The following is a 25,614-nucleotide window of genomic DNA, read 5'->3' on the forward strand; positions in this document are numbered from 1 at the left end:
ATGTGCTGGGCAGACACAGAGGACTCGGAGGTGATGCTGGGATGTCGAACCCTGCTGTCTAGGGGCGGCAACATCCTCAGAGAGGGGACGCAACTTAGTTGTGTCAGCACATTCACACAGCTTGTTTCACTTACTGCTCACAGTATCCGTTCATTTTAGGGATGAGGTACCTGTGGGGGCCGCGAGGGGTGAGCAGTGTAGGATAACTACCCACATGTGGAGGGTTGGGAGAAAGAGCCCCAGGGGCAGCTGCCAGGGCAGTGGAGGAACCAGCAAGCACAGATTCCCGAGAGCCTGAGGGAGGAGAGGCTTATCCATGCACCACATGCCTTCAGATTTTCTATCCCATGTGGGCCCTTGAGGCTAACCTGCCTGAGAGCCTCTGGGGGCCTGGTTTGTCTGACAAGACTTTGTACCTTCCTACGATTTGTAAAACAAGTATGTTTGCCCTGGGACTCAGCCTGGACCTGGCACCGAGGGTGTGACCTTGTTCAGGGTTGTTCTGAGTATATGTCTCAGCCCTTCCATGAGTTCCTTGAGGTGAGTGGCCTCCTCCAGTTCTTGGGTATCCCTCGTATACCCTCCAGATTGGCAGTGTTTACTGTACCTGCCACTCCCTCTGACCTGCAGCCACACCCGCTTCTATTGTTTTATTTGACATTCTGATAAATTTACTAGCTCCTTCAGGCCAGGGACATTGTTTTATTTCAGATACCACCACAAGGCAAGTACCCTGAATATTTACTAAATTTTTGTGGGCTAAGAGCTTTTCTGAGCACCTACATGCAGTAACTCATTTACTTTTGATAAAACCCTATAAGGTAAGTCCAAATTTTGCCTACTTTTTTTTTTTTTTTTTTTTTTTTAAGAGGAGGAATTTGATGCTTGGATGGTCAAATAACTTGCCTAAGGTCACGCAGCTAATGAGAGGCTGAGTCAGGATTCAAACTCATATATGCCAAAGGTCAGGCATCAAGACTGCACCCAGCCCATTGTGTGTGTGCGTGCACGCGTGAGCCTGTGCACTCAGCACCAGAGAACACAAGCGCAGCTGAAATTGTTTGAAATGTGGTTGGGGCTGGATGTCTGGCTTAAGTATAAGTAGGTGAATAAATTTGCTGAGGAGAACTAGGTTTGAGACCGGCATTTAAAATTCTCACTGCTTTCCTGAGCTTGGAGGCCTGGACACCTCCCTCTGCCTCAGAGTTTGCATCGATTACTGTGCTATGTGGTCACTGACTCTTCTTCCCTGACCTCAGGCTGGAGTCCTGGGAGTCCCGTCTGCGTGCCAGGCCGAAGCAGCAAGCATGTACTTAGCCTCCGTGAACGTGAGGTGCCTGGACTGAGGATAAGAGTCAGAGGCTGACTCTCGCAGCCTTCTGGAGCAGAAGGATCTAGGGCAAGATCCTTTTTGCCTGACCTCCTTTCCACACGGAAACGGAGATTTTACGTGACTTTTGTGATACTCAGAGTGCCTCTTGATAATGTCAAACTCTACAGGGTAAATGGGGATGACGTGTATTGGAATGTTTTATTCACTTAAGCAGAAGCAAGTTCCGCCTAAGAGTGCTATAGACCAGACTGTAGGAACCCCAGCCCTCAGCCCCTTCGTTTCTCACTTGCTGGGGTCCTTGGGCCAGCTCCTCACCTTGGCTCTCCAGGACTCGGCTTTTTCTCCTTTGTAAAATTAAGTGGTGGAGCTGGCAGTCCCAATCTGTTCTACATTTGTACTAGAACCAGTGTGCTAGTTATCGATGCGCAAAAAAAGTTCTCTGAAATACTGTGATTGGGGAAAACCCCTTAGTGTCCATCAGTTGGGCTCTGGTCAATTCATGAAGAAAATAGTCCTTTGCACCCATTATAAAGCATGAGATAGACTTACCTATATTCATACTCTGTAAACTCACATATATTTATGTGTGTGCGTACAGGTACATAAAGTCCCAAGGATGCACACTGAACTATTAATAGTAGTTTTCCTGGTACACGAGGTTGGCAATAACTAGTCAAGTTGAAGGTATGTGTATTTGATAACTCAGTAATACTATGTCCAACTATATTGTCACTTGAACAGACTTCCATATGAACCCAAGGAGGCATGTTCAAGAATGTTCCTAATACTGTTGCTTATAATGACAGCATATTGGAAACAGTTTATGGAATATCCCTGTGGATGGAATAACTATGTGGCATGTTACATAAATGAACATATATTAATACAGATACTTCTAAAAAACGGTGAGTGAAACATTGGGGAAGGACACATACCTCCTCCTAGTTGGATGTAACTTTAAAAAAATCCCTCAATGTCGTGCATTGCTTATGGACAGACACACATCATGAAATTATTAGGCTGTAATATGGAATATATACACAAGATGAATGATAGGGGTTGCTTTTGGAAATCAAGAAAGGAAAATGAAATTGGGGAGGGGAACATGAGAGAATGCAATTTAAAATGGTCAACATCAAGGTTTTATGCTTTGTTAGTGCTGGCTCAGAGTTATGGAATGTGGCATTAAGGACTGACTTCTTCAGTAGGTAAAGCCTATCAAAAATGAAATTTCTGGGGGTGCCTGGGTGGCTCAGTTGGTTAAGCGTCGACTTCAGCTCACATGATCTCATGGTTCGTGAGTTTGAGCCCCATGTCAGGCTCTGTGCTGACAGCTCAGAGCCTGGAGCCTGCTTCAGATTCTGTGTCTTCCTCTATGTCTGCCTCTCCCCCGCTCATGCTTTCTCTTTCTCTCTCTTAGAAATAAATAAACATTAAAAAAATATTTAAACAATGAAATTTCTGCTTTGTTATTGGCACCCCAGTGAAGGGCTGAGAGGGGAGACCTTGGGGTCAGTTGTTTATAGGGATCTCTGCCTCTCCCCTAGATTGGTCACACAGCCCATGGGGCCTTGCTGCTGTGTTTGCTTCCTGGCCCAGGACGCAGCCTGGGTTCTGTTGCTGCTACTGGTGGTTATGTGTCTCTCCCACAGAAGGCTAGGGGCTTTACTCAAGTGATGACTTTTCCACAATGTCCTTCCACAGCCTGTTCCTTGCCAGTATTATTTTTTGAATCTGGGTGATTAAACCTGGGATCTAAATCTCTGATCTAGAAGGACCTAATCTTTAAGTCAGTGGCTGTCTAACTTTTCTGGACTACAGGCTCATACCAAGAAACACATATGTATAATTATTTATGTACAGCTGGAACAAGTTTCAGGGGCCAATGTCTATTGTTAAGTGTGATGTAGTCAGATACATTGCAGTCCATTCTTTAAAAAAAGCTGCTAGTCAGGAGCTGCTGAGTTTTTTCCAGCTTGCAGTTTGAAAGCTACTGCCTTAAAGGCTCCTCACCCAGTCTTGTCCTAGACTGGCATTTGTAAAATTGACTACTTGGTGGGGAGGGAGGTGGTTTCAGGGCAGTGTGTCATGAGGGGTGAGGATAGAATTCTAGTTTAAATGGGGTTGAATTCAAGCTGTGTGCTTTAGAGCGGCTTAGAACAGGTTAGAGCAGTGTGTGCCCTGGTCCTCCATTTTCTCACTTGTAAAAAGAACCATCAGGGGGTTGGTGATCCATGAATTAAGGGGGAATTGGATATGTGACCGTCTCATGTTCTGTAAACACGATTCTGTGTGGCCACAACCCACCTCTGTGAGGCATGGCCAGCACCAAGTTCACTGAGAGAGGTCCCTGCATTTTGGAGTGAGGACCAGGTTCCAATTCTTGTTTGTATGGGCCCGAGCTGTCTAATGGTAGTGAAACTCATGGTAGAAAGTGTGGGAGAGACTTCAGGAAGTTTCAGGCCATCCATTTATGATGGAGGCCTCCATTAACACTGAAGAAAAATGAACCTCCAAGTCATGGTTTGAATTCTGTGTGAGAAGGAAGGGAATGCCGTGGCCAATGAGCCCGTGGCGACCGATACTAAAACATCTACACTTCATAGATTGTGTGGGCCATGCAATGCAAAGAAACATAGTTGGCAGAGATAAAGATGAAATATATGTAGATGGGCCAAGAATATCTTATTCACATGACTTTCAGGGTATATAAAAAAAATTCTCTCTCTTCCTCTGCCTCTCCTTCCCCTCCCCACCCCCACCTCCCATAAATAGTTGAAAGATTTCTGTAACAGACATCTATATACGGACTATCTAGATTCTTCTATGTTGGTATTTTACTAGATTTGCCTTACCAAACTCCTCAGTCCTAACCCATCAGTCCCTCTTGTTTTATTTGATGCATTTGCAAAGTAAATGACAGAAATCAGTTTATTTTCAACCCTAAAACTTCAATATGCACATTACTAACTAGATTTCAATATTTGTTGTTTTTAATGTAAAATTTACATACAATGAAATGACAAATTGTAAGTATCATCTGATGAGTTGACAAATACATAATACTTGTAAAACAGTGTATATATCTAATACAACCTCCACTGAGATAGTGGATATTACCATCAGCCCAGAAAGTTCCCTCATGTTCCTTCCCAGGCAATCCCTGTCCTTGACCCCAGAAGCAATAACGTTAAAATTTTCCATGTGTATTAGTTTTGCCTGTTGTACAACTTTCTATAAATATAGCCATTCGGTATTTACTCTTTGTGCAAGGCTTCATTTATCCATTATAATGTCGGCTTTATCCATGTTGTGTAAATCAGTATTTCATTCCTTTTGGTTGCTGATTTCATGGTATGATTGGAATCCTATATGACATGCATACTGATGGACACCTGGGCTGTTTCCAGGTTTCGCCTATTAGAACTAAAGCAGCTGTGGACATTTTTGCACGAGCCTCTTTGTGGACTCACGTTTTCATTTTCTTAGGTCAAAAACTAGCAGTGGGATTTCTGGGTCGTAAAGTTTGGTGTATATTTAAGAAACTGCAAGACCTTCCCCAAAGTGGTTGAACCCCATTCCATTTTATATTTTACACTCCTACCAACAATGTGAGAGTTCTGCTTTTCCCTTATCCTTACCAATATTTGTTTTCTATACCCTTCCCCTCCCTTCTTTTGTGTTTTGCAGTACAGCATTGAATAAAGAAAGCATTCATTTGTATCTGCCAGGGACCCCATCATCTGTGACCTCTCTGGAGGCAGCCCTAACCTAAACTACGGCTGTGCTTGTGTTGTGGTGCAGCCCCACCCGCAGTCCTGTCGGGGGGCCTACTGCATACATCACAGGGATGTGGCTTTCAGAGGACAGTTCCATCTTAAGAGTTTACGTAAGAATAATTGATACCATTTAATGAGTATCCACAATGTCTGTGATAGGCTATTCACATAAATAATCAGTTTTATTCTCCATGCAAACTCTGTCAGAGAGACATTCCAATTTAAAAATAAAGCAATTGAGGCTAAAAGAAGGTTGGTGATTGCCAAGGTCACACATGGCCAGTGAATGGCAGAGGTGAAGAGTTTGGGTTTAAAGATTTAAGCAGATGTAGTCCTCACTCCATGCCCATTAGGTTCATAATTTACATCAGCTCATGTTGCTGAACAAAAGTTTCTAGAGCAAATTGGACTAGCATCTTTGTAAATACATCATAAATACGGGTTGGCTTTGTACCATCAAAATAAGAAGCTCAAGTACAACCCACACGAGAATCTACGAATTTTTCAGATGCAAGTCCCAATTTAGAAATAAAATATCTTTGTAGTGTTTTTATCACCCTCTTGTTAGGCAAGATTGTTTAGATATAAAAATGCCTTGTAAGGCAGAGTGAGTTGAAGGCTTTGCTGTATTGATCATCTGATAATTCCCCACTTCCCTAAATTGTTAATTATTTTCACAGGTGACTACATCTTTACTATCTAGCCAGATTGAACTCCTTGGAGAGTAGGGTATGATGATGATGATGATGATGATGATGGTGATGGTGATATTACAACTGTAGGCTTATTAAATGCCAGCTACTGTGCTGAGCACTGTATTTGAGCAATCCCATTAATTCTGACAGTGACCCAGTGGGAGGCACTATGAACCCCATTATATGGAAAAAGAAACCAGATTTGTTTGATTAGCCAACTTGCCCAAAGTCACATAGGGAGCAAATGGAAGGGTTTGATTTTAAGCCAGCCAGCTGTGTGCCAATGCTTGGGTACTTAGGCACATCCCAAGCAGTGCATTTTATGCTTATCTGCCACCTTCACCCTCCACCCCCCACTAGCACAGTGCATTCATTCTCCTAGTAACTCAGGTCTACCTCTTCAGTTTGGCTCCAAAGAGTCCCCACCGAGTCTGGTCCTCTGTGAGGCAGCACTGTGCTAAGCTGCCTTGTGCCCTGCCTCTGAAGAGTGAAAATCGTCCTTGGAGAGGTAAGGCTTACACAGATGAAATGATTATAGAATGATACTCAGTCATGTAATGCAAGCACATGATATGATAAAAACTAGGCTGCTGATAGGTTGCACAGAGGCTGTTAAAACCCGAAAGGAGTCCTTATCTTGGTTGCTCAGCATTATATCAACAGGCATGCAGTGGAGTCAGATCAACCAGTCAACCAGCACACAACACAAGTTAGTGGATTTTTATGGTGCCTGGAATAAGCCAAAGATTGTATTGATAAGAGGCCTTCATATAATATAGTAGCTAGAGTTTATTAAACATTTACATGTGGCCGGCATTGTGCCAAACACCTCACACGTTCATTGCATTGAATCTTGGCCCAAAACTGTGTGTGTGTGTGTGTGTGTGTGTGTGTGTGTGTGTGCACGTGCACACCCTGTGCCTTGGGGAGTGGAGAGGTGGTGCTAGCTAGAGAGAAGGTTATTGCTATTCCATTTTAACAGATGATGAAACTCGAGTGTCAGGTTTCTAATAATTTACTTGAAATTGTATGACTAATATACGTTAAAACCGGATTTGAACCCCTGGTCTGCCTGCCTGAAAATCTTAACACACTCAGAGCCTACAAAGTATTGAAACATATTTTAATCCTTTGAAGGGTGGTTTCACATCTATGGAGTGAATGCAACACTTCTGTGACTGGAACATATTTCGAGCTTAAGAAACGTTTCCTGAGTATCAAAACACCAGGATGGTGCTTTCCGGTGGTGTTCTGGGAGGTTTGGGGGGCACCTAATGTGTTTATGTCCTCCAGCCCCTTTCCTTCAATTGGTGCAGCTCTGTTTTTCTCCAGTTTTACATTTTGGCATTTGGCATCTTATTGCTTAAATGATTAGAAGACCAATGGCGTAGAAGATCAGATTACCCCATTCCTTGATTGCTGTAGACCCAGCATTGACTGTGTCATTTGATACCTTTAATAACATGGAGTTACTTTATTTCTGAGCTATTGAGTGGGGTCCAGCATTGTATGGTAATGGGGTAGCAGGGATCTTGGGGCTTAAAAAAAGGCTGCCAGATGTGGTAGTGGCTGTGGTGGTTCCAGGTACATGGGAAATAACATGCCTCAAAACCTGTGTCTGCCAAAGATAGTTTTGCTGGATTACCTATCCAGGACCTGGGTTGGAGACCATGCCATACATTCTTAGAGCAGTCTATTGCAGTATGCTAGCAGGCCTTGAAAACTAAAGAATAAACAGGATCTCCAACCCAGGGCTACTCCATGGAAGAAGATTGAATGTTCAGTGCAGTCATCTGGGGCCCCTGGAGGTGTTCTTGCTATGGCAGGGCAGGCAGGAGCTACTCCCTTTTGGGGCATTGAATTATGAAAGGGCCATTTCAGGGACTGGATGTGAAAGTGTGGATATGTGTCTTTGACCTACCTCATGGTTCAAGGCTGCATGTGTCTGGCATTAGATGACAAGAAGGGATGACCTTATGGTTGGATATAACATGGCCCTGGGGTGACCAGCCATCCTGGTGTGCCTGGCACGCTCCCAGTTTTAACACTGAAAGTCCCATGTCAATCTTGAGCAAACAGGTGGTTGACTATTGTACATAGTCCTGGAAACCAGGGCTTCATCATTGCTTGGCCCAAGAGTCTTGTGGCATCCTCCTCACCAGCTCTGGTTCTAGACCCGTCGTCCACAGTGCTACTGAAGACCTCTTGAAAACAAAGCCAACCCTGTGCTTAAAATCCGGCGTTCTTGGCATTGGCATTTGCTACATATATGTAGCCATGCTGTAGGATCCCTACGTTGCAACCACTCCTGATGTGCCATTCCCTGAACACACCATCAACCTCCGCACCCTTATGTATGTCCCCCTTTCCATGTCTGGCAACTTCATCCCATCCTCTGAGACCTGGCTGTCTTGTGTTGCTTCCCAAGAAGCCGTCCTTGTCCAAGCAACCAATCATTCCTTCTTATTGGTGCTCCTACCATGTACTAGCCACAGTGCATCTAACTACTTCCTTTCTCCCCGTCCGGTCAGGTACTGGGTTGCACACAGCACCAGGTAGCCGAGAAGCGGTGAGTGTTGTGTTCAGTGCCCAGTGTTGAAATAGCTGGTTGCACACTGGGAGGCACTTTGTTGGCAGGGCCTAGAATAGATTTTCAGTGTTTGACTCTCAACATAGTGATTTTTAAAATGTTGGTTTTAGTAGTGGACCCCATTCCCAACCTTAAACAAAATGAAATCTTATGTAGAACCCCATATCTAAGACAGTGAAAGTAGAGGAAAGAGATGTAATTGGAAGTGAGGAGGTGGGGGGTGAGGTTGTACCTTGATTGGCCTTCCTTGACCCACCGAGGCCAGACTTCACCACCTTCAAGGATCCCAGAACTCTGGGAATGCTGCGTAAAAGCCGCTTATTCAGAAAGAGGCTTCTGGAGCTTGTGGTTCTGAAGAAGCTCTGGGGTGAGGGGACTGGGCTCTGGCTCCAACCATAACCCTGCAGGGCACTGCCCCTTCTAAACGAATGTGGTTGCCTTTGACGAAGGTCACTGTTGCTTCAAAAGACAAAACCAAACCAAAGCTGTTTGCAAGTCACTGTTAGAGCACTGGTGGGCGCAGTGCTGCAAGTGCTGCTGGGAGGAACAGGTGGTAGAGCTATTTTAATTAGTGACAAGTACTTAATGATTGAAAATAGATCCTGTTGGAAAATTCAGTTGGCCCTTGCCTTTCATTCCTCAAAAATTGTGTGGACATTGCCAGGTACAGGCCACGTATTTGTGTGCTGTTAACAATGAGGGAGTTACGGCCTGCTCCGACACATTCTGGTGTCTGATCCACCAACCTGATGGGGACTGTCATGTTCAGGTGGCCAGTCTAATGCCATTTTAGTTTTCCTCAGCCTTTCCCTGAGACAGTTGAGTTCCCAGGAGAAATTGAAACCCTTTTATCTTGCTGACCTTATGTATTTGATAAGAGCCTCACTGCAAGTGGGCAGAATGGTAGTCCAGGATGGGAAATGAGTCAGCAAACACACTCTGCCAGACAGAACACCTCGGATCTTAACTGTTGGGCAATTTGATGGGGATTGGAGGGTAGTGTGACTTAATGCCCCTGTCACCAGTTCCTCTTCACTGGGTGCCAGCAGCTCTTCTTTGAGTCCTTGTTTTCTTTCAGAAGAGGGTTGGAATCTCTTCTCTTGTCTGGTTTTGGAGGGAAATGCTTTTAATTAGGAGGACCTTCAGCAGAGAGGGCCTGGTGGGAACAGAGTTTCTATGTGATTGTCTGAGATGGCAGCAACTTGTGGCTACAAAAAAGCCTGCATCAACAAGCTTTGGAAGGTTCTGGGCTCCTGGGGGAGAAGGACGCTTCACCTCTGGCCAGAGGATGTGTGTCTGCCAGCTCCCATTCAAGTCTGAGAGCACTTGGCCATCCAGCAGGCCTGGGGGTGGGGGTGGAGATGGACTGCAGTCACTGATAAAAGATTAGGGTGTCTTTGCCTTCTTTTTCAGGCTTTCTGAGGCTTATTTGCCTCATCCTGGATTCTGTGCCAGGTCCTCCTCAGCTTCCAGGAACGAGAGACATGGGTATGGTGCAGTGGGATAGGCACGGGCTCTGAGGTCAGATGGACCCAGCAGTCATTTATCCCTGCGTGACCTTAATCAAATGACTCAATTTATGAACTACAGTATCACTTCCTCTGACACCCAGGCCAGCTTGGAGGTTGCTGGTGACCTCTGGCATTATATACTTTTGGCATTATTAAAGAAGAATTCCTTATTTGAGGATTTACAACTTTCCCATGAAGGAACCTCCTTGCTCATCACAATAGAAAAACTTTGCTAGAGAACCAGACCTGAATTATGAATCTTGGTTTCAGTTACTTGACCTGAGTCTTGGTTTTTTCATCAGAAAAATTGGGATTTTAATGCCCCATAGGGTTGCTGAGGTAATTAATGAGCTAATGCTTATAAACAAAGTGACCATCACTTAACAAATGTTAGTTTATCTTCCATTAAAAACACCTACGTGTTGGGCTCTCAGTCAACGCAATCTCCCTTATACCTGCCTCTGCCTTTCCATTGTTTCATTACCACAGTCATCCAGATGCCAATGATGAAGTCTGAACTCTGTCCCAGGGACGAGAGAGATGAAGATGGGGTTCTGTCTTCATTTTGCTATAAAATCACCTTAAAAAAAATAGAGCGGGAGCTGAGAAATTAGCTCAAATGGTAGAGTGCTTGCTTAGCATGTGAGAAGTAGTGGGATCAATGCCCACATTCTCCACAGCTGAATTTTATGAAGGGGGTTCTCCCACCTGGGCCAATTTACACGAAAATGGTGGCCAAGGGAAAATGGTGGCCATGTGGCGAGCAGCTGGGTGCCCCTAGCAAAGTGCCTACTGTGAGCGATGGATGGGGTGGGGGAGCTTCAACAACAACAACAACAACAACAACAACAACAAAGAAATACAGAAGATTAATTTGATCTTTCAAATAAACCTCAAGTGGAACTTCACTTCCTTTATTTTAGCAGCGGTGGTGGCCACATTTAGGAGGAGTTGGGGGGTGTTAGAAAGGGAGGGCTACTACTGTAATCTTCAGAATTTCTATGGACAAAACCTAAAACCCAGAAACCACAAATACTTTGACAACATAAAAATTAAAAAGTTTCTGCATGCCAAAAATGCCGCAAATAAAATGAAAAGACAGATATCCAACTGGAAAAAATAATTATAAATATACAACCAAAAAACTATTTTCTTTAATATACAAAGAGTTCTTTTAGGCTATTAAGAAAATAATGAATGTATTTTATTTTTTTTTTTTTAATTTTTTTTTTTTTCAACGTTTTTTTATTTTATTTTTTTGGGACAGAGAGAGACAGAGCATGAACGGGGGAGGGGCAGAGAGAGAGGGAGACACAGAATCAGAAACAGGCTCCAGGCTCTGAGCCATCAGCCCAGAGCCCGACGCGGGGCTCGAACTCGTGGACCGCGAGATCGTGACCTGGCTGAAGTCGGACGCTTAACCGACTGCGCCACCCAGGCGCCCCTGAATGTATTTTAAAAAAAGGCAAAAGATGTGACTAGAAAGTTCACAGAACAAGGAATTCCAAAGGCCAGTTAACAATTCAAAAAGTGTAACCTTACACAAAAGAAGGAAACCAAGTTTAAAAAAGGAGATACCACTTAGACCAAAGAAGTTGGCAAAGATTAATTGCCACATAACATGAGACCCTGGTGAGAACAAAACTTAGCTGTTGGTTTGTGTGGAAATTGTTGAGAACTTTTAGGCATGAACTTGTAGGCAATGTCTTCCAAATTAAAAACACAACATCCTTAGAACCAGCAATTTCAACCCCTTTCTTTGAATGTGTCTGTTAACAGCCTCCACTGTCTTTATAAAATAAATGTACTTAAGGACACCCAAGAAACATTAATAGTGATTATTTGGAGAAGAAAAGAGATTTGCTTTTTGTTTTTCCCACTTTTGTACTGTTTGAGCTTTTTTAGAAAAAAATCAGATGTTCATATTTTATTATTTTTAGAAAGTTAAATTGCTTTCCAGACATAACAGCATGCTCAACAATGAAAGAAACCTTACCTCTGACCTGATGGTCTCATGTATAAACCGGTTGGTATTCAGACATTTTATTTAACAAATGAACCATCAACGAGCAAATGCAATAGGAGATGTTTTCTTAATATGTTGCCTCAAATATGTTACCAGCTATAATTCAGCAGAATGATTTCTCTGGACCTTATTGGGTCCTCTGTCACATGGCTGTGCACTTTAAGAAACCTACTGTGGGCATGTTTTCTGGCCCTAGAGCCTTGCTCCCACCCCCACCCTGTCTAGTCTGACGGTCCCAGGCCCATAGATGTGATGCTCCTTCATGCTCCATCATACACTCCTCTGTCTGCTCTCGGCTTCTGGAATGTCCTAGAAGGTTCACAGTGGAGGAGGGACTTGAGCCACTTGAGTAGGTGTAGGTAGGGATTGGAGGGCCTGAGAAGAACTACATAATCAACAAAAGAATAGAACAGTAGTTTTATTGATGGTTTACTGTGAACCTACATATTTGTGCATAGTGTGTTTGGTATTTCATGTCTGCCTCACAACCCCTGGGAGAAGTCAGCATTAGGGGCCATGTTCTGTAGGTGAGGTGACATGCTCAGAGGCCACATAGGTAGTGAGGAAGCTGAGCTGGAATTCAAAACAAAGCCTGTCTGCCCATTTCTGAAGGCCCAGCCCTTCACCACTGCTCTGTGGGAGCCTCTCACTCATGGTGTGGGGTGAGCACTAGGAAGGGTCTGTCCACTGTCCCACGAGGTCACCTTAGGATTTAGCTCCAGGAGTCCTGGTGCTGGGTCTGCCTCAGAGACATTAGACCCTGGAAGGAGTACAGTCCTTGGCTGTGGTAGTTGTGATCCCATGTGTTTGCAGAAGGGGTGCCGGGGAGGAGGGATGCAGAGGAATGTCTGTTCCGGCAGAGTCTGAAAAGAAAGCAAGGGATGACATTCCTTCCTGGGAACGGAGGCTGGGCTGGCCTTGAATCATGACCCCCGTGGTCGCCGATTCAGCGCATTGCATGCATCCTAGGCTACAGAGTGCTGATGCAGGCAGTTCATCTTTGATTTTCCTTTTCATCCCCCATGACAACCACCACATAGCTTTTCCTGCAGTCTGGCTGGGTTCCCACTACCAGGGGAGGCTCAGAACTGGAGTGCCTGGAAAAGTCGCCCATGGCCATGAGAGGGGCAGAGTCACCCCAGGTGGGGTTGATGTTGCCCCAGCTATTTAACAGCTGTAGCTGGTGGGGTTGGGAGGCTCTCCAGATGCCAGAGAGGGGACTGAAAAGTAGCGCCCCAGAGGAGGAATGCTGAAGTCACTGGGGCAGGTTCCAATGGCTTTTCTTGGACAGGTTCCTTCTGTCCCCGCTGGTGAGGGTGATTTAGCTTTTCAGTCTGAGAGGCAGCCCTAACAGTGGGCCTGGGGGACGCCGGTGTGGGGGTTGGGCAGTGTGTGGAGGCCTGGATGGAAAGTTTCTAGTATTTATGGAGTGTGTCCTAAGTTCTCGGCACTGTGCTGGGTGTTTAAGGCACAGTGTCTAGTTTTTCCCCTCATAACAACCACCTGAACTATGATGTTCCCATTTCAGAGATGAGGCAGTTGAAGCTCAGGGACTTGCCATGGCCAGCATGGCCAGAGTTCTAACACAGGTAACGTGGGCTCCAGAGCCAGGCTCTGTATGTTGCTACTCCCAGACCACAGTTGTGTGCTCTTAGGCTGTGGGTTGTGCCCTCAGGGAGCCGGGCAGAAGTAGCTTTTCTCAGGGCCAAACAGTTATTGCTGTTGAGAGGGCCTGGGCACAGAATGGATCCATGTTGGCTCATTCAGTCCGAGCTTTTCCCTGCCCCTCCCAATCCATTCTGCTGTACTTAAGTGGCTGTCACCCACCTGGAAATGGGCTGAGTGTTGACAAATATGCCAATAAGTGAATTCCCTAGGAAATAATTCTGTTTCCTTCGAGAAGGTGTGGGGCAGGGCAGTGGAAGACTGGTGGAACCACTGCTTGTGGGGGAGGCTGCTGAGGGAGTGAGCCCACCTCCCCCAGCCCTTGCCTGCCCTGCCAGCCCCCAGCCCTGGCTCTGGCCTCCGTGCCTCTTCAGCACTTTTGTTCTGTGCCATACAATGGAGCGTGTCCCTGCAACCAGCTGTATTATTGTCTGGAATCTGGATGTTTCCTGTCGACACTGCTCATTTCCTGGGGAGGAGGGACTGTGCCTTCCTGGTGACACCTGAAGATTTTGACCCACTTGTGTTTGTGGAGTCTCCCTGTCCCCCCTTTATCCCCGCTCTGTAGCCTGCCTGCGTGGATCAGCTGAGTGGCCTGACTCTTGTCTTACATACCCTTGGGTCAGCATTCTCTCACATTCTAATAAGCCTGGGATCTTTTTGGGGGGCACCTGATTGGCTGGTTTGCTAGGCCTCTTAATTTATAGCCATTGGATCCCATTCGCGTCATCACATGACCCTCTTATCCTGCCATAGGATATTGCTATCATTGTATTCAAACGTTAAAAAGTAAATTTTGTATGGGGACCACAATTTGGCTGAAGACCCAGGGGCCCATAGGCCTATAGCAGTGTGCTGGGTGTCCTGGGGCACGAAGAGCAAAACTGAGGCGTGGACTCCTGGTACGGAGCTTGATGGGCCCCTTGAGCTTGATGGGGACTTGGCTGAAAGTCCCTGGGAAATAGTTAGCTCTTGTGAGGGAGTAGGTACCCTATCATTGGATGTGAGGCTGTGTCATTGTGTGAATTTTTATTTTTTATTTTTTAATGTTTATTTTATTTTTGAGAGAGAAAGAGAGAGAGAGAGAGAGAGAGAGAGAGAGAGAGACAGAGCGCAAGTGGAGGAGGCTCAGAGAGAAAGGGAGACACAGAATCCAAGCAGGCTCCAGGCTCTGAGCTGTCAACATGGAGCCTGATGCGGGGCTTGAACTCTCGAACCTCGAGATCCCAACCTGAGCCGAAGTCAGACACCTAACCGACTGATCCACCCAGGCACCCCTCATTGTGTGAATTCTAAAAGTAATATAAAGGTGCATTAAGAAAAAGAATCAGATCATCATAATTGTTCATGGAAAAAAGTAAGACCCCTTGGCCACTCCATCACTGGGGGATGACCAGTGTTTATGGAGGGACTCATGGGTTTTGAGTCTTGGTCTCTGTGAAGATCTTGTCTTTCCTAAACTAATAGTGGCCTTTCCTCTCTCTATAGAACATGGAGAGTTTCTGGCTCTGGACCTTGGGGGGACCAACTTCCGTGTGCTTCGTGTAAGAGTAACAGACAATGGGCTCCAGAAGGTCGAGATGGAGAACCAGATCTATGCCATCCCTGAGGACCTCATGCGAGGCAGCGGCACCCAGGTATGACCCTTCTCTCAGAGCGGCCACTGGGACTCTGGGCCCCACGGGAGCAGACTCTATTCTTCCTCTGTCTGGGGGAAGGAGACCCTGACTAAGGTTCAGGTTTCCTGGCGTATGTCTGCCTGGTGATCCCTTTCTATGCCTGGAGGTTGAGTGGGGCGCCTCCATCAGGAGAGGTGCATGCGGGCCAGAGAGCAGGGAACATGTGAATGAGGCCCCGGGGTCCAGATGTACCATAGCAGGTGGTGTTTTGATTTGCCATGTCTTTTGAGGTCTGCTTGCGTGGGCTGGTTACCAATGAAAGTCTGCTGTCAGGACGCTGGGCCCACGCTGCCGGACGCCTGTGATTGGCAGTGGTGCCGCTGAATAGCAAGTCAGAAGACACAGTTGTGGTTTGACACCGCCACCTGCCACTGTGGTCATTCTGCAGCCCTCTTTGGTGTATACTTGCTACCGTAGCATCACATGAAAATGGAAGTTGGCCCTTTACCTTTGTGGTTATTTGCTCTTTCTCTTCTTGACTGTCTAAAACAGAAGAGGTTTTGCACACAGGGATGGAAGCCTATTGAGAAAGCATCAAAATCCAGTCTGTCCCACCTGGCACTGCAGTGGACATATTGCCCCAAATCCTGCTTGGTCATCCCCATATCTTTGTGGCTTCTAGAGCATCTAAACAATCAAAGGAGTGAATGCAGAAGAAATGTGAAATCCAAGAAAGAATCCTCTCAGTAACAGCCAGAAAAAAAGGAGCAAGGATGGAATTGCCACTGTGATAGTCTCCAAACATATGTTGAGCTTCTACTATGCATTGGGCAGTGATCCTTGCTGGGAATTAAAGTCCTGGCCTCTCCCCTCCGGGGCTTACAGCACAGCTGGACCACCAGGTCACACACCCCACCCCTCACAGAAGGTCATAAGTGGGTTGAAGTGGATGAGTGACTGTCAGGAGGAGGAGGAGCTGACACGTGATGACCCATTGTGTGTCAGGCTGAGCAAAAGCTTTTTGTATGCATTTCCTCTTTTTGTCCTCATGCTGGCCCTGTGAGGCTGAGTGTTCATGTTATCTGCTTTATAGATGTGGAATTGCGTTTTAAAAGGTTGAGGGAATGACTTGGCTTTAGGTCATAGGGGTGGTTGGGGCCAGAGGCACAACACAAAGCCCGATTGATGACATTAGAACCTGCATCTGCACAACTCTAGGGGGCTCTGTCCACTTGGTAGGCCACACAATGTGGTCCATGTGAGTGGTGCTTCCTGGAATTAAGCAACATGGTGGTCCTAGATCCTGACTACCTGCCCTGCTTCCAGAGTAGGAGGTGCCCCCTGAAGGGGCTGGTGCTCCTACAGACAAGAAATCTTGTGGGGCAGGCCCTTTGGGGGCTGTCCCTCCCAAGAGTTCCCCCAGGGGATCCCTTCTAGAGAGGGGACTCTCACTGCCACCACACCAGAAGTATCTGGCCAGGTGGTGGGTATCAGCCACGGGTCCAGCATTATTCTCTGCTCTTGGGTGTCCAGGGAACCTGGTCTCCCCTTTCAGCTGCTCTGCAAGAACCTTCCTTGGGGTGTTCTTCCTGCTCCTTCAACTTCTCTCAGTCCAATCACTGAAGACATTCCTGGATGATAGTACTGCTATAGGGATCACTCTCAGCTTGAGCAGTGGTTATTCCTGTTGTATTTTCTACCCAGTGTGTACGCAATAAAAGAGTGAATGGAGGAAATGAAATCCAATAAGATGCCCTTCCAGTGTGGTCACCTTTTCTTAGGCCTTAGAGTTTAGAAGAGGTGGGGCCTAGTGTATGGTTCTCACCACACTGGGCCACCTCCTTAGAAGGAAATTTCAGACCACAAGTAGATCCTGTGGGGGAGATACTTTTAGACTCTTTATTTGTCCCTGGGTACAGCTCTGAGGGTAAATCTGCTTTCCTTGTTTTAATGCTGGGGTTGGACAAGGGAGGCAAAGTCCTTGAGACTGAGATTTGAGCTCTCACATAGCTCCAGGACATACAGACAATGTTTAGTCCAAATTTAAAAAAAAAAAAAAAAAATCTGAGATCCACCGGGAAGAAACATAAAGCTATTGTGATATTTTAAAAGTTTTGAATAAGTGGAAAAGTGCTAAATAAAAATGAAACCTAAGAAAATTAGAAGAAAATATAGGTGTTTATTTCACCCTAAGGAAGGGAAAGAATACTATACGCTTGAAGCAGAAACCAGTTGGTAAGAAGATTGGAACGAAATTTATAGTGGATATTTTAGTGGTGGAATTGCTGGTGCTTTTTTTTCTCCCTATATTTTCCTTTTCCTTTTTTTTTTTGGATGGTAGGTATCAGTCTTTTAATTGGGAGGAGAACAAATGGATTTTAAACGTAAAGTTTCATTAAAACCAAGACCAAATCACCAAACCCTAAACTTGCAAAGGTTTCTGAGGATCTGTGAACCTGGACAGTGTGGGTTCCTGGATAAAATCTGTCTTCAGGCACATGAACTTGCACTTGAGAGCAGTGAATTGCAAATTGTAATAGTGGCCACTTTAGATTTTTAAAGTGTATCTTATGGGAAGGGGAGTGAACAGATTCTGAGACCAATAAGGAAAAGGAAACCATTCTAACCTTATGAAATGATGCCCTTTGAGACTTTTTATGGCAGGAAGGTATTAGCTCTTTCTCCCAGTATCTTATCCTTAGATCATCAGCTAATAGAAAAGGAGATAATCTTCCAATTAAGGAAGCTGATGGTCTGCTCTTTCTTGCTTAACCAAGTACTGTCTAGTAGAACTTTTTGCAATGGTAGAACTGTTCTGTATCTGCCCTGTGCAATATCGAAGCCACTAGCTAGCTACTAGTGGCATTGAGCACTTGAAATATGGCTAGTGTTGTGACTCAAGAAGTAACTATTAAATTTTTTAGCATTTTAAGTGATTAAGATAACAGGTGGCTAGTGGCTACTGTATCAGGCAGCATATAATTTAGTGCCTCTTCACTGCCTTTCCTCGTTGGCAACACAGTTGGAAAGGGAGCAGTGGATCGGGGCTGGATGAGGGAAACCATTTTGCTTTTCCCCCCTTCTAAAGCTCCCCCTCTTCATCTCTGATGACTAGAGTACCAGGAAGAAGGTGCTGGGAGTTGGTGATTTGTAAATTTTGTCTCTGATCAACTTCCCAACAGAAAATCAGAACTTGTTGAGTATCTATCTAAAAACCCTATGTCATATTAAAATACTTGGCTTCTGCTCAAGGTAATTAGCACTTGTGCATTGGTGATCCTCTTCGTGAGAGAGCTTTGTCATTGCCCAATCTTTTTGCTCTTGAGAATGTTTTGGTTTGGAGATTGAGAGTTTCAGCATCAGCTGAGGTTAATTTTGCATGTGATTAGACAGAGGGGCAGGATCAATGCAGGACATTGTTAGAGCTGGCCACCTTCTAGATGGGGTTGGCCTGTCTGCCTGGATCACTCCCACTGAGCATACCCCAGACATCTGGGGAGCCAGTGGGCCTCTCAGCCTACCCTGCCACCTGCAACCTCTTAATTCCTTTGTAAATGCAAATACTTTTTGGGGTTTAGGGCAGTGGTTCTCAAACCTGCTTCAGGATTACCTGGAGGGCCTCACCCCTGCAGTTTTTGATTCAGTAGGTTTAGGTTTGGGCTTCAGAATTTACGTTTAGAGTATGATGGTGGTGTTGTTGCTGGTCTAGGACCACATTTTGGGAACCTCTGGTTTAGTGGGATCTTCCTTGCTTCTGTCTGGAAAGGAAAAGTTATATTTTCATCCATCCCCCTTGGCTTTTAGATTTTGCCATCTGGTCAACCTGGCCCGTGGCACCTATTTAGTCTCTTTGGCCTCTGCTTACTTTTTGTACCAGAATGCCCCTGGCCTCAGCCTCTAAGCATCTGGAGGGAGTCACTGCCTCTCTTTGAGGATGCTCAGTGGGCAAGAAGGAAGCTATGGGGCTATAGGCCTTGGGACTGATCGAAAGCCTGGATAATTGTAAATACAGCTTTTTCTTAGAAGCTGTGGGTCCTGCTTGGCATGGTCACAGTTGTGAGGCTGCCCATCCATAAAACCCTATACATTCTTCAGTGCTCTTCATGGACTTACTGGGTTTTTCATTTTGAAGTTAAAAAACAAAGATACTTCTTTGAAATGTTCCTAGGAAATTACTTTTCTAGAATGGAAGAAAAATATGGGTTATTGTTGTTGTTGTTGTTATTATTATTATTATTATTATTATTATTTTGTTAAGTTCATTCTATGAATGCCAACCAGAGAATGTCCCATTCCCTCCCCAGTCACAAGAGACAGGGATGCTAGAATACTTCTTGGCAGTAAGATGGGCTGTCCTTTCTGAGACAGTCAGCTGTGCACCCATGACAAGGAGTGTTCTGGCAGAGCCACCAAAGGATGTTCTGTTCCCAGGGTATGTGATGACTTTCTGACTAGCTTTAGCTATGATTTCCCCTGCCTCACAGGGTTATGTTGACAGTGGTTTGGATAAATAGTTTGAGTGGAAGACAGTATTTAATCAGCACTAACTGCTGTGAAGTCCTTATATGTGTGACTCATTTAATCCCTGTGGTAACTCTGAGGGCAGGTACAGTTGTCACCCTCATTCTATAGATGAGCAAATTAAGACTTCAGAAGGGATATGTATCTTGCACACATTCAGCTAGTTCCTTGCCGAGCCCAATGTGTATGTATGGTATGTATGCTTTTAATCTCCATGTTATTCTCCCTCCCTTCTCATCTTCTTGTGTTGTGTGCCCTTAGCTGTTTGACCACATTGCTGAATGCCTGGCTAACTTCATGGATAAGCTACAAATCAAAGACAAGAAGCTCCCCTTGGGTTTTACTTTCTCATTCCCCTGTGTCCAAACGAAGCTAGATGAGGTAAGATGAGTTCTTTAGACCCTTGTTGCTTCATTCATTGGGCTGGGAGGTCTGGGATGAACTTTGAGCCAGTTGCTGCTGTGGTTTTAGAGGCGGCTCTGATGGTTGTTTGGATGAGGTTTGAGTATTAAGAGTTCTGTCCTTCTGGGTGAGTGTATGTAGGTCTGGGGGGGGGGGGATGGTGAAGTATCAGAAGTGCGGGGGGGGGGGGGGGGAGGGTCTTTATCACTCTTCCCTCAAAGAACAATATGAAGTACATTATCTTTATCCCTTGTAGGGAAACAGGAATGAGAAATTAGGAACTCCTTTGATCTAGAGTATCATAATAAAGATCCTTGGAAGAAAGATGCCTGGGGAGTTAATGATAAGAGTATCTGATTTTGGCATTTCTATAGCCTGTTCTTTTCAGTTCTTGGGGGCAGTAGGTCATGAAGGAATCATTCATTTAATCTTCTTTCTGGGTCTTTGATGAGGCCCCAGTTTCTTTTTCCTAGGCTAGTCAGGAAGCAGTACAAATATTTAAGCATGGCTGTAGTTTAGCTTAGCTCCATGGCAGAGGTCTCCACTCACTAATGGCTGTTTGAGTAGTGTGGTCAGTGTTCATTCCTTGGTCCTTTTCCAGAGTTTCCTGGTCTCCTGGACCAAGGGGTTCAAGTCCAGTGGCGTGGAAGGCAAAGATGTGGTTACTCTGATCCGGAAGGCCATCCAGAGGAGAGGGGTGAGTTGGGGAGGCAGGAGCTTGGGGTCTGGAGGCTCTTTACATTCTTATGGGTCCACTCTGAAATCTTTCCTAGTCTGTTCCCAAATCAGCATGAGAACCTTTTTGTGGTTCTTAAGGAGAGGTTTTCTCTTCCTTCTCTGCTAGGTTTACCTAATAAGATTTAATTTTTTTCCAGTTTTATTGAGATATAGTTTACATACAGCTAAATTTAAGACATGTCTCATAATGATTTTGCATCCATATACTGCAAAATGATTGCCACACTGATAATCTTACATATAATCAGATGCTTCTGGGTCTTCAGATTATCACGATGGATAAATAATCTTAGCCTCAGTACAGGAAAAACCCTTCAGTCTTTAACCTGAAGAAGACTTGAATATCATTTTCAATTAAGAAGGTTGGGATGATGTTGGCATTAGGATGGAATGAGGCAGAGAGAGAACAAGATAAAGGCCTGGTCACAGAAGTTAGGAGGGAGGGAGGGAGAGAGAGAAAAGAAGAGAGAGAAGGAGAAGGGGACAACAATGACAAAGTGGGCTCTTGTGAGTGCAGTGGTGTCTGTAAACTAGACTGCAGGGCGGTGGCTTCCATGGTGAGGACATGCAGGGTGGGGAGTGAGTTGCTGCTGTCAGACTGCATTTGAGCCCAATTCCCAGCTCTAACCTTCTTTGGCTTCAAGTAGGGTCAGTAAGGAGGCAGCCCTAATGCACTTGAGCTCTGTGCCTTGCTGCTTTTTATCTCCATCTTCACAATTGCAACCTTTCTGTGATGGTGAAGGTCAGAGCTCCGCTTTTATCCCTGTAGGACTTTGATATTGATATTGTGGCCGTGGTGAATGACACAGTTGGGACCATGATGACCTGTGGTTATGATGACCAGAATTGTGAGATTGGTCTCATTGTGGGTGAGTGAACAATGGGTGTGGGGGCTGGAAAGGGAGGAGGGCTCCATGGCCTGCGTGACTCTTTGTAATTCATATTAGAAGAGAGTGGTACAGTCACTTCAGAGGGCTGAGCCAGGATTTGTGGGTTGGAGGTGGTTGTGGACTGGACCATGTTGGGATACTCCAGGAGCCTGCACTGGGGAATCCCAACCACCCTAGGTGGTCTCAAGATGGGGGAGTAAGAGGGAGCTGGGGGCTGGAGAGAGGCTGGTGTAGGTGGGTGCTGAGCAGTCCCTTGTTTTGGCCAGGCACGGGCAGCAATGCCTGCTACATGGAAGAGATGCGCCACATTGACATGGTGGAGGGCGACGAGGGGCGGATGTGTATCAACATGGAGTGGGGGGCCTTTGGGGACGACGGCACACTTGATGACTTCCGCACTGAGTTTGATCAGGAGATCGACATGGGCTCCCTGAACCCTGGGAAGCAACTGTGAGCAGCACCCCTTGTGTGTGGCGGGCTTGTGGGGGGTGTGTGGGCTCAGGAGCTGAGGTGGGATCCGGCCAGGGCTGGGGTGGGGGTGGTTCTCACTTTTGCTTTAGTCTTATATCCCCAAAAGGTTGCTGGGGCAGCCACTGGTTATGGGAATGGTGTGCTCATCACAAGCATTGTGACTATAAATTGCTGAGAGGGCTCTAAAACAGATAAAACAAGCAGACAAACCAGAGTGTAGGTAATAATTTGTCTACGTCCTTTAGAGCTTTCATTTTAGAAGGTCCTTTTCTAAGTGTTGGCCCTGCTCTTCTTTCTGCCACCTTAAATTTGTAAGTTGTACATAGAAACAGTCTGTGAGTCACAGAAGAAAAGTCATGTTGAGGTGGCCAGGGGGAGGGTCTCTGAATGCTGTTGTCGTAGCTTCCATCTCTTCCATTGCCCAGAGTAGGAGGCCAGACGGTTATCTCCTCAACACTGGCTGAGGCTCTGAACTCAGACATATGGTAGAGTTGCCTGCAGGCTGAGCTGGGCCCCATGGAGACCTAGGGTCTCCGGTCCCAGCTCTAGGCAAACCCAAGGCCTGTGGAAAAGCCAGCTAAGGAGCCTCCTTGGCCGCTTCCTAGACCTGTGGCCCAGCAGGCATTCTTGGGTGGACAGGACCAGGAGGGCCTCCAACATTTTGCACCCTGAGTGTTATACTCTCCAGCCTGGCTAGACTTGATTTTTAGTTTCTTTTGACTGTTATGAAATATTATTTCACTCTCATTATTACACCAACATTGGCCCAATGTCCCCTATTAGCAATCTTGAAACAGGGATTGCTGTAAACTCCGAAGGCAATTACAAAATGTTTTGAGCAATTCAGGCCCCCTCTGGTCTATGCTATGTTGCTATGACTATTGCAGGAAAGCCGCTGGCATAGATGTCTGCTTGGGGAGGAAAGCCCAATTCTATAAGCCAGCTCGGCAACGGGGACCCTTTTTCTTTACAGGGAGAGTCCTTACTTCTTCAAAGCGTGGTTTATTTAACTCATAAGCTTCTCCCATGTATCCAAGCATGAGTCCACTTACTTGCAATTTTCATAGGCACACACTGGCTGTGTCTGCCATGGCCGGTGAAAATTTATGGACCCAAAAGTCATTTATTCAATGTCTGCCTCTAAGAACAAGGCACACCCAAGCCATTCTGAGGAGCCATATGCCCTTTAAAGGGTCAGAAGACAGAATTGCCAGCCCAGCCTTGGGAGCACACCACTGTCTCAGACTTAGATAAATCAAAGGTTGGGCTAACATACCAGAATGTCAGCTAAGGTAGCCCTGAGGTCATTATTGGGCTCCAGGAGGAACTTTTCTCACTCTTTATGTGTTTCTAAACAAATCTTTTTCTTTTTTTTTTAAAGTTTATTTATTTTTGAGAGAGCGCGTGTGCACGCACAAGTGAGGGAGGGGCAGAGAGAGAGGGAGACACAGAATCCGAAGCAGGCTCCAGGCTCCGAGCTATCAGCACAGAGCCGACCCGGGGTTCAAACCCACGAACCGTGAGATCATGACCAGAGCTGAAGTCGGGTGTTTAACCGACTGAGCCACCCTGGCACCCCTAAACAAATATTTTTCTAAATGTTGACTGAAACAGAGTGTTTTTAAAAAGCTGGAGTGAAAGCTTTTATAAATTACTCACACTTCGGAGCCCCACTGGACCCCTCCCCTATCTCTATCTCCTAGCTATTTTGGAAAAGGTGTTGAGGCAGACAGACACACGAGGTCCTTAGTGTTAGAGCCAGGCTGCCTCCCCAGGCAGTGTGCCTGTGCTGGTGCTTGAATCCTCTGCTCAAACAATGTTGTGAGCTCTGCACTTAGCTCCAGTTCTGCTCTACATACCTTGTCCTGGGTCTTCAGCCAGTCACTTCCTGAGGGCCATACCAGGTGGGTTGTACCAGGTGACTTCAGAGTCCCTTCCACACTCATGCTCTGGGTTTCCTCACTAGAGCCCAGCTTAGTTAGTGTCTGCTGGCCCTGGGGGCCACCTCTCTGGGCTCCGGATCATTAGATGTCAAGGAAGGGCCTTCTTTGCCACAAAGAATGGTGAAGCTTCAGTTTCTCTGACACAATTTGAGCCGGAAAGACTGGCTTCTAAAGAAAACAGCATCACCTAGTGTTGAAAAAATAAGTTAGCCGATTGCTTGGGGGCGGGCCTCTGCCTTTCTAAAACATGCGTTTATCTGGTCCCCTCCCTGCTCAGAGACTTCCAAAATGTCCCACTCCCAGATTCCCAGACCATCTGACATTTAAAGCTCCTAATCTGGCTCAACCTGCCCATCACCCCACCCCTGGGGTTGTGGGTTGTTTTCCAGAAATCCACAAATGATCTTGCAAAGGGAGGACAGTATGAGATGTTGAGTTGCTGGGCCTGCACCCCTGATTTAATCGTATTGACCTTTTTTCCTCTTGTATATAAATATTGAGGTTCTATACAAAGTTTCATCTTAGAAAAGTATTTCCTGGCTAGAGAAAAAAAAAAATGTAAAGTCACTTTTACTGCATGTAACTTACTTTATTTAAAATTCAGGCTGTCCCAGAATATGTCGCACATCCCCTGGATGTTTAGTTTGGCTGCTAAAGGCCTTTTTTCTCCATAGTTCAAGTCCCCCCCGGCCTACAGAGATGGCCCAGACGTCCCTGATCCTGCAGCCTCCCCTGAGCTGTCACCTGTCTGCACATCTTACTCCTAGCAGCGCCATCAAGTTAATATGTCATTGTGCCTCCGCTTACATGTACTTATTGTTTGGTCTGTATCTCCCTGCAGATTTGAGAAGATGATCAGTGGGATGTATATGGGTGAACTGGTGAGACTTATCCTGGTGAAGATGGCCAAGGAGGAGCTGCTTTTTGGGGGGAAGCTCAGCCCAGGGCTCCTCGCCACTGGCCATTTTGAGACCAAAGATGTTTCAGATATTGAAGGGTAAGCTTCCTGGTCCTTGTCTCTCTGTTCACTGGATCCCCAGAAGAGTGGACAGGCTGTTGGGGAATGAGGAAGGGGCACTGACCCTTGACCCTTCAGATTTGGACAGCAGGAGGGCCTTGCTCAACATAGGCCATGGCGGGCCTGTAGCTTGACTTCACTTTCCAGATAGTCTCCACTCTTGTGCACTACCTAAGTGGCTCATGGTATTGCATGGGTGGGTGTTGGGCTGGGCTGAATGCTGGAGGCTCCCAGGGAGCCCCCTGATGACCCATATGCATCTACTTTCTTTCCCTTCAGAAGCTCTGACATTTATTTCTCTGTTGGTGATTCTCCAAAAAGGCTCTCTCTTGACATCTTCTTCATAACAGAAGGAGAGGTCCCTGTTTAGAGCCTTGCATGGCTCTAAAATTTACCCACTTAGTTCCAATAGG

At 45.9% G+C, this 25,614-nt stretch overlaps 1 protein-coding gene across 1 annotated transcript in view; it reads left to right on the plus strand.

The window, feature by feature from the left end:
• HK2 (hexokinase 2) overlaps positions 1-25,614 on the plus strand; it is a 63,462-nt gene that overhangs the window by 21,645 nt on the left and 16,203 nt on the right. Inside the window, exons 3-8 of the mRNA XM_030310961.1 lie at positions 15,088-15,236; positions 20,001-20,120; positions 20,743-20,838; positions 21,649-21,748; positions 22,036-22,219; positions 25,025-25,180. Of these exons, the coding sequence (XP_030166821.1) occupies positions 15,088-15,236; positions 20,001-20,120; positions 20,743-20,838; positions 21,649-21,748; positions 22,036-22,219; positions 25,025-25,180 (805 nt within the window). The remainder of the gene's footprint in view (positions 1-15,087; positions 15,237-20,000; positions 20,121-20,742; positions 20,839-21,648; positions 21,749-22,035; positions 22,220-25,024; positions 25,181-25,614) is intronic.

This window comes from Lynx canadensis, chromosome A3 (assembly GCF_007474595.2).
Source record: "Lynx canadensis isolate LIC74 chromosome A3, mLynCan4.pri.v2, whole genome shotgun sequence".
Lineage (NCBI taxonomy): Eukaryota > Metazoa > Chordata > Mammalia > Carnivora > Felidae > Lynx > Lynx canadensis.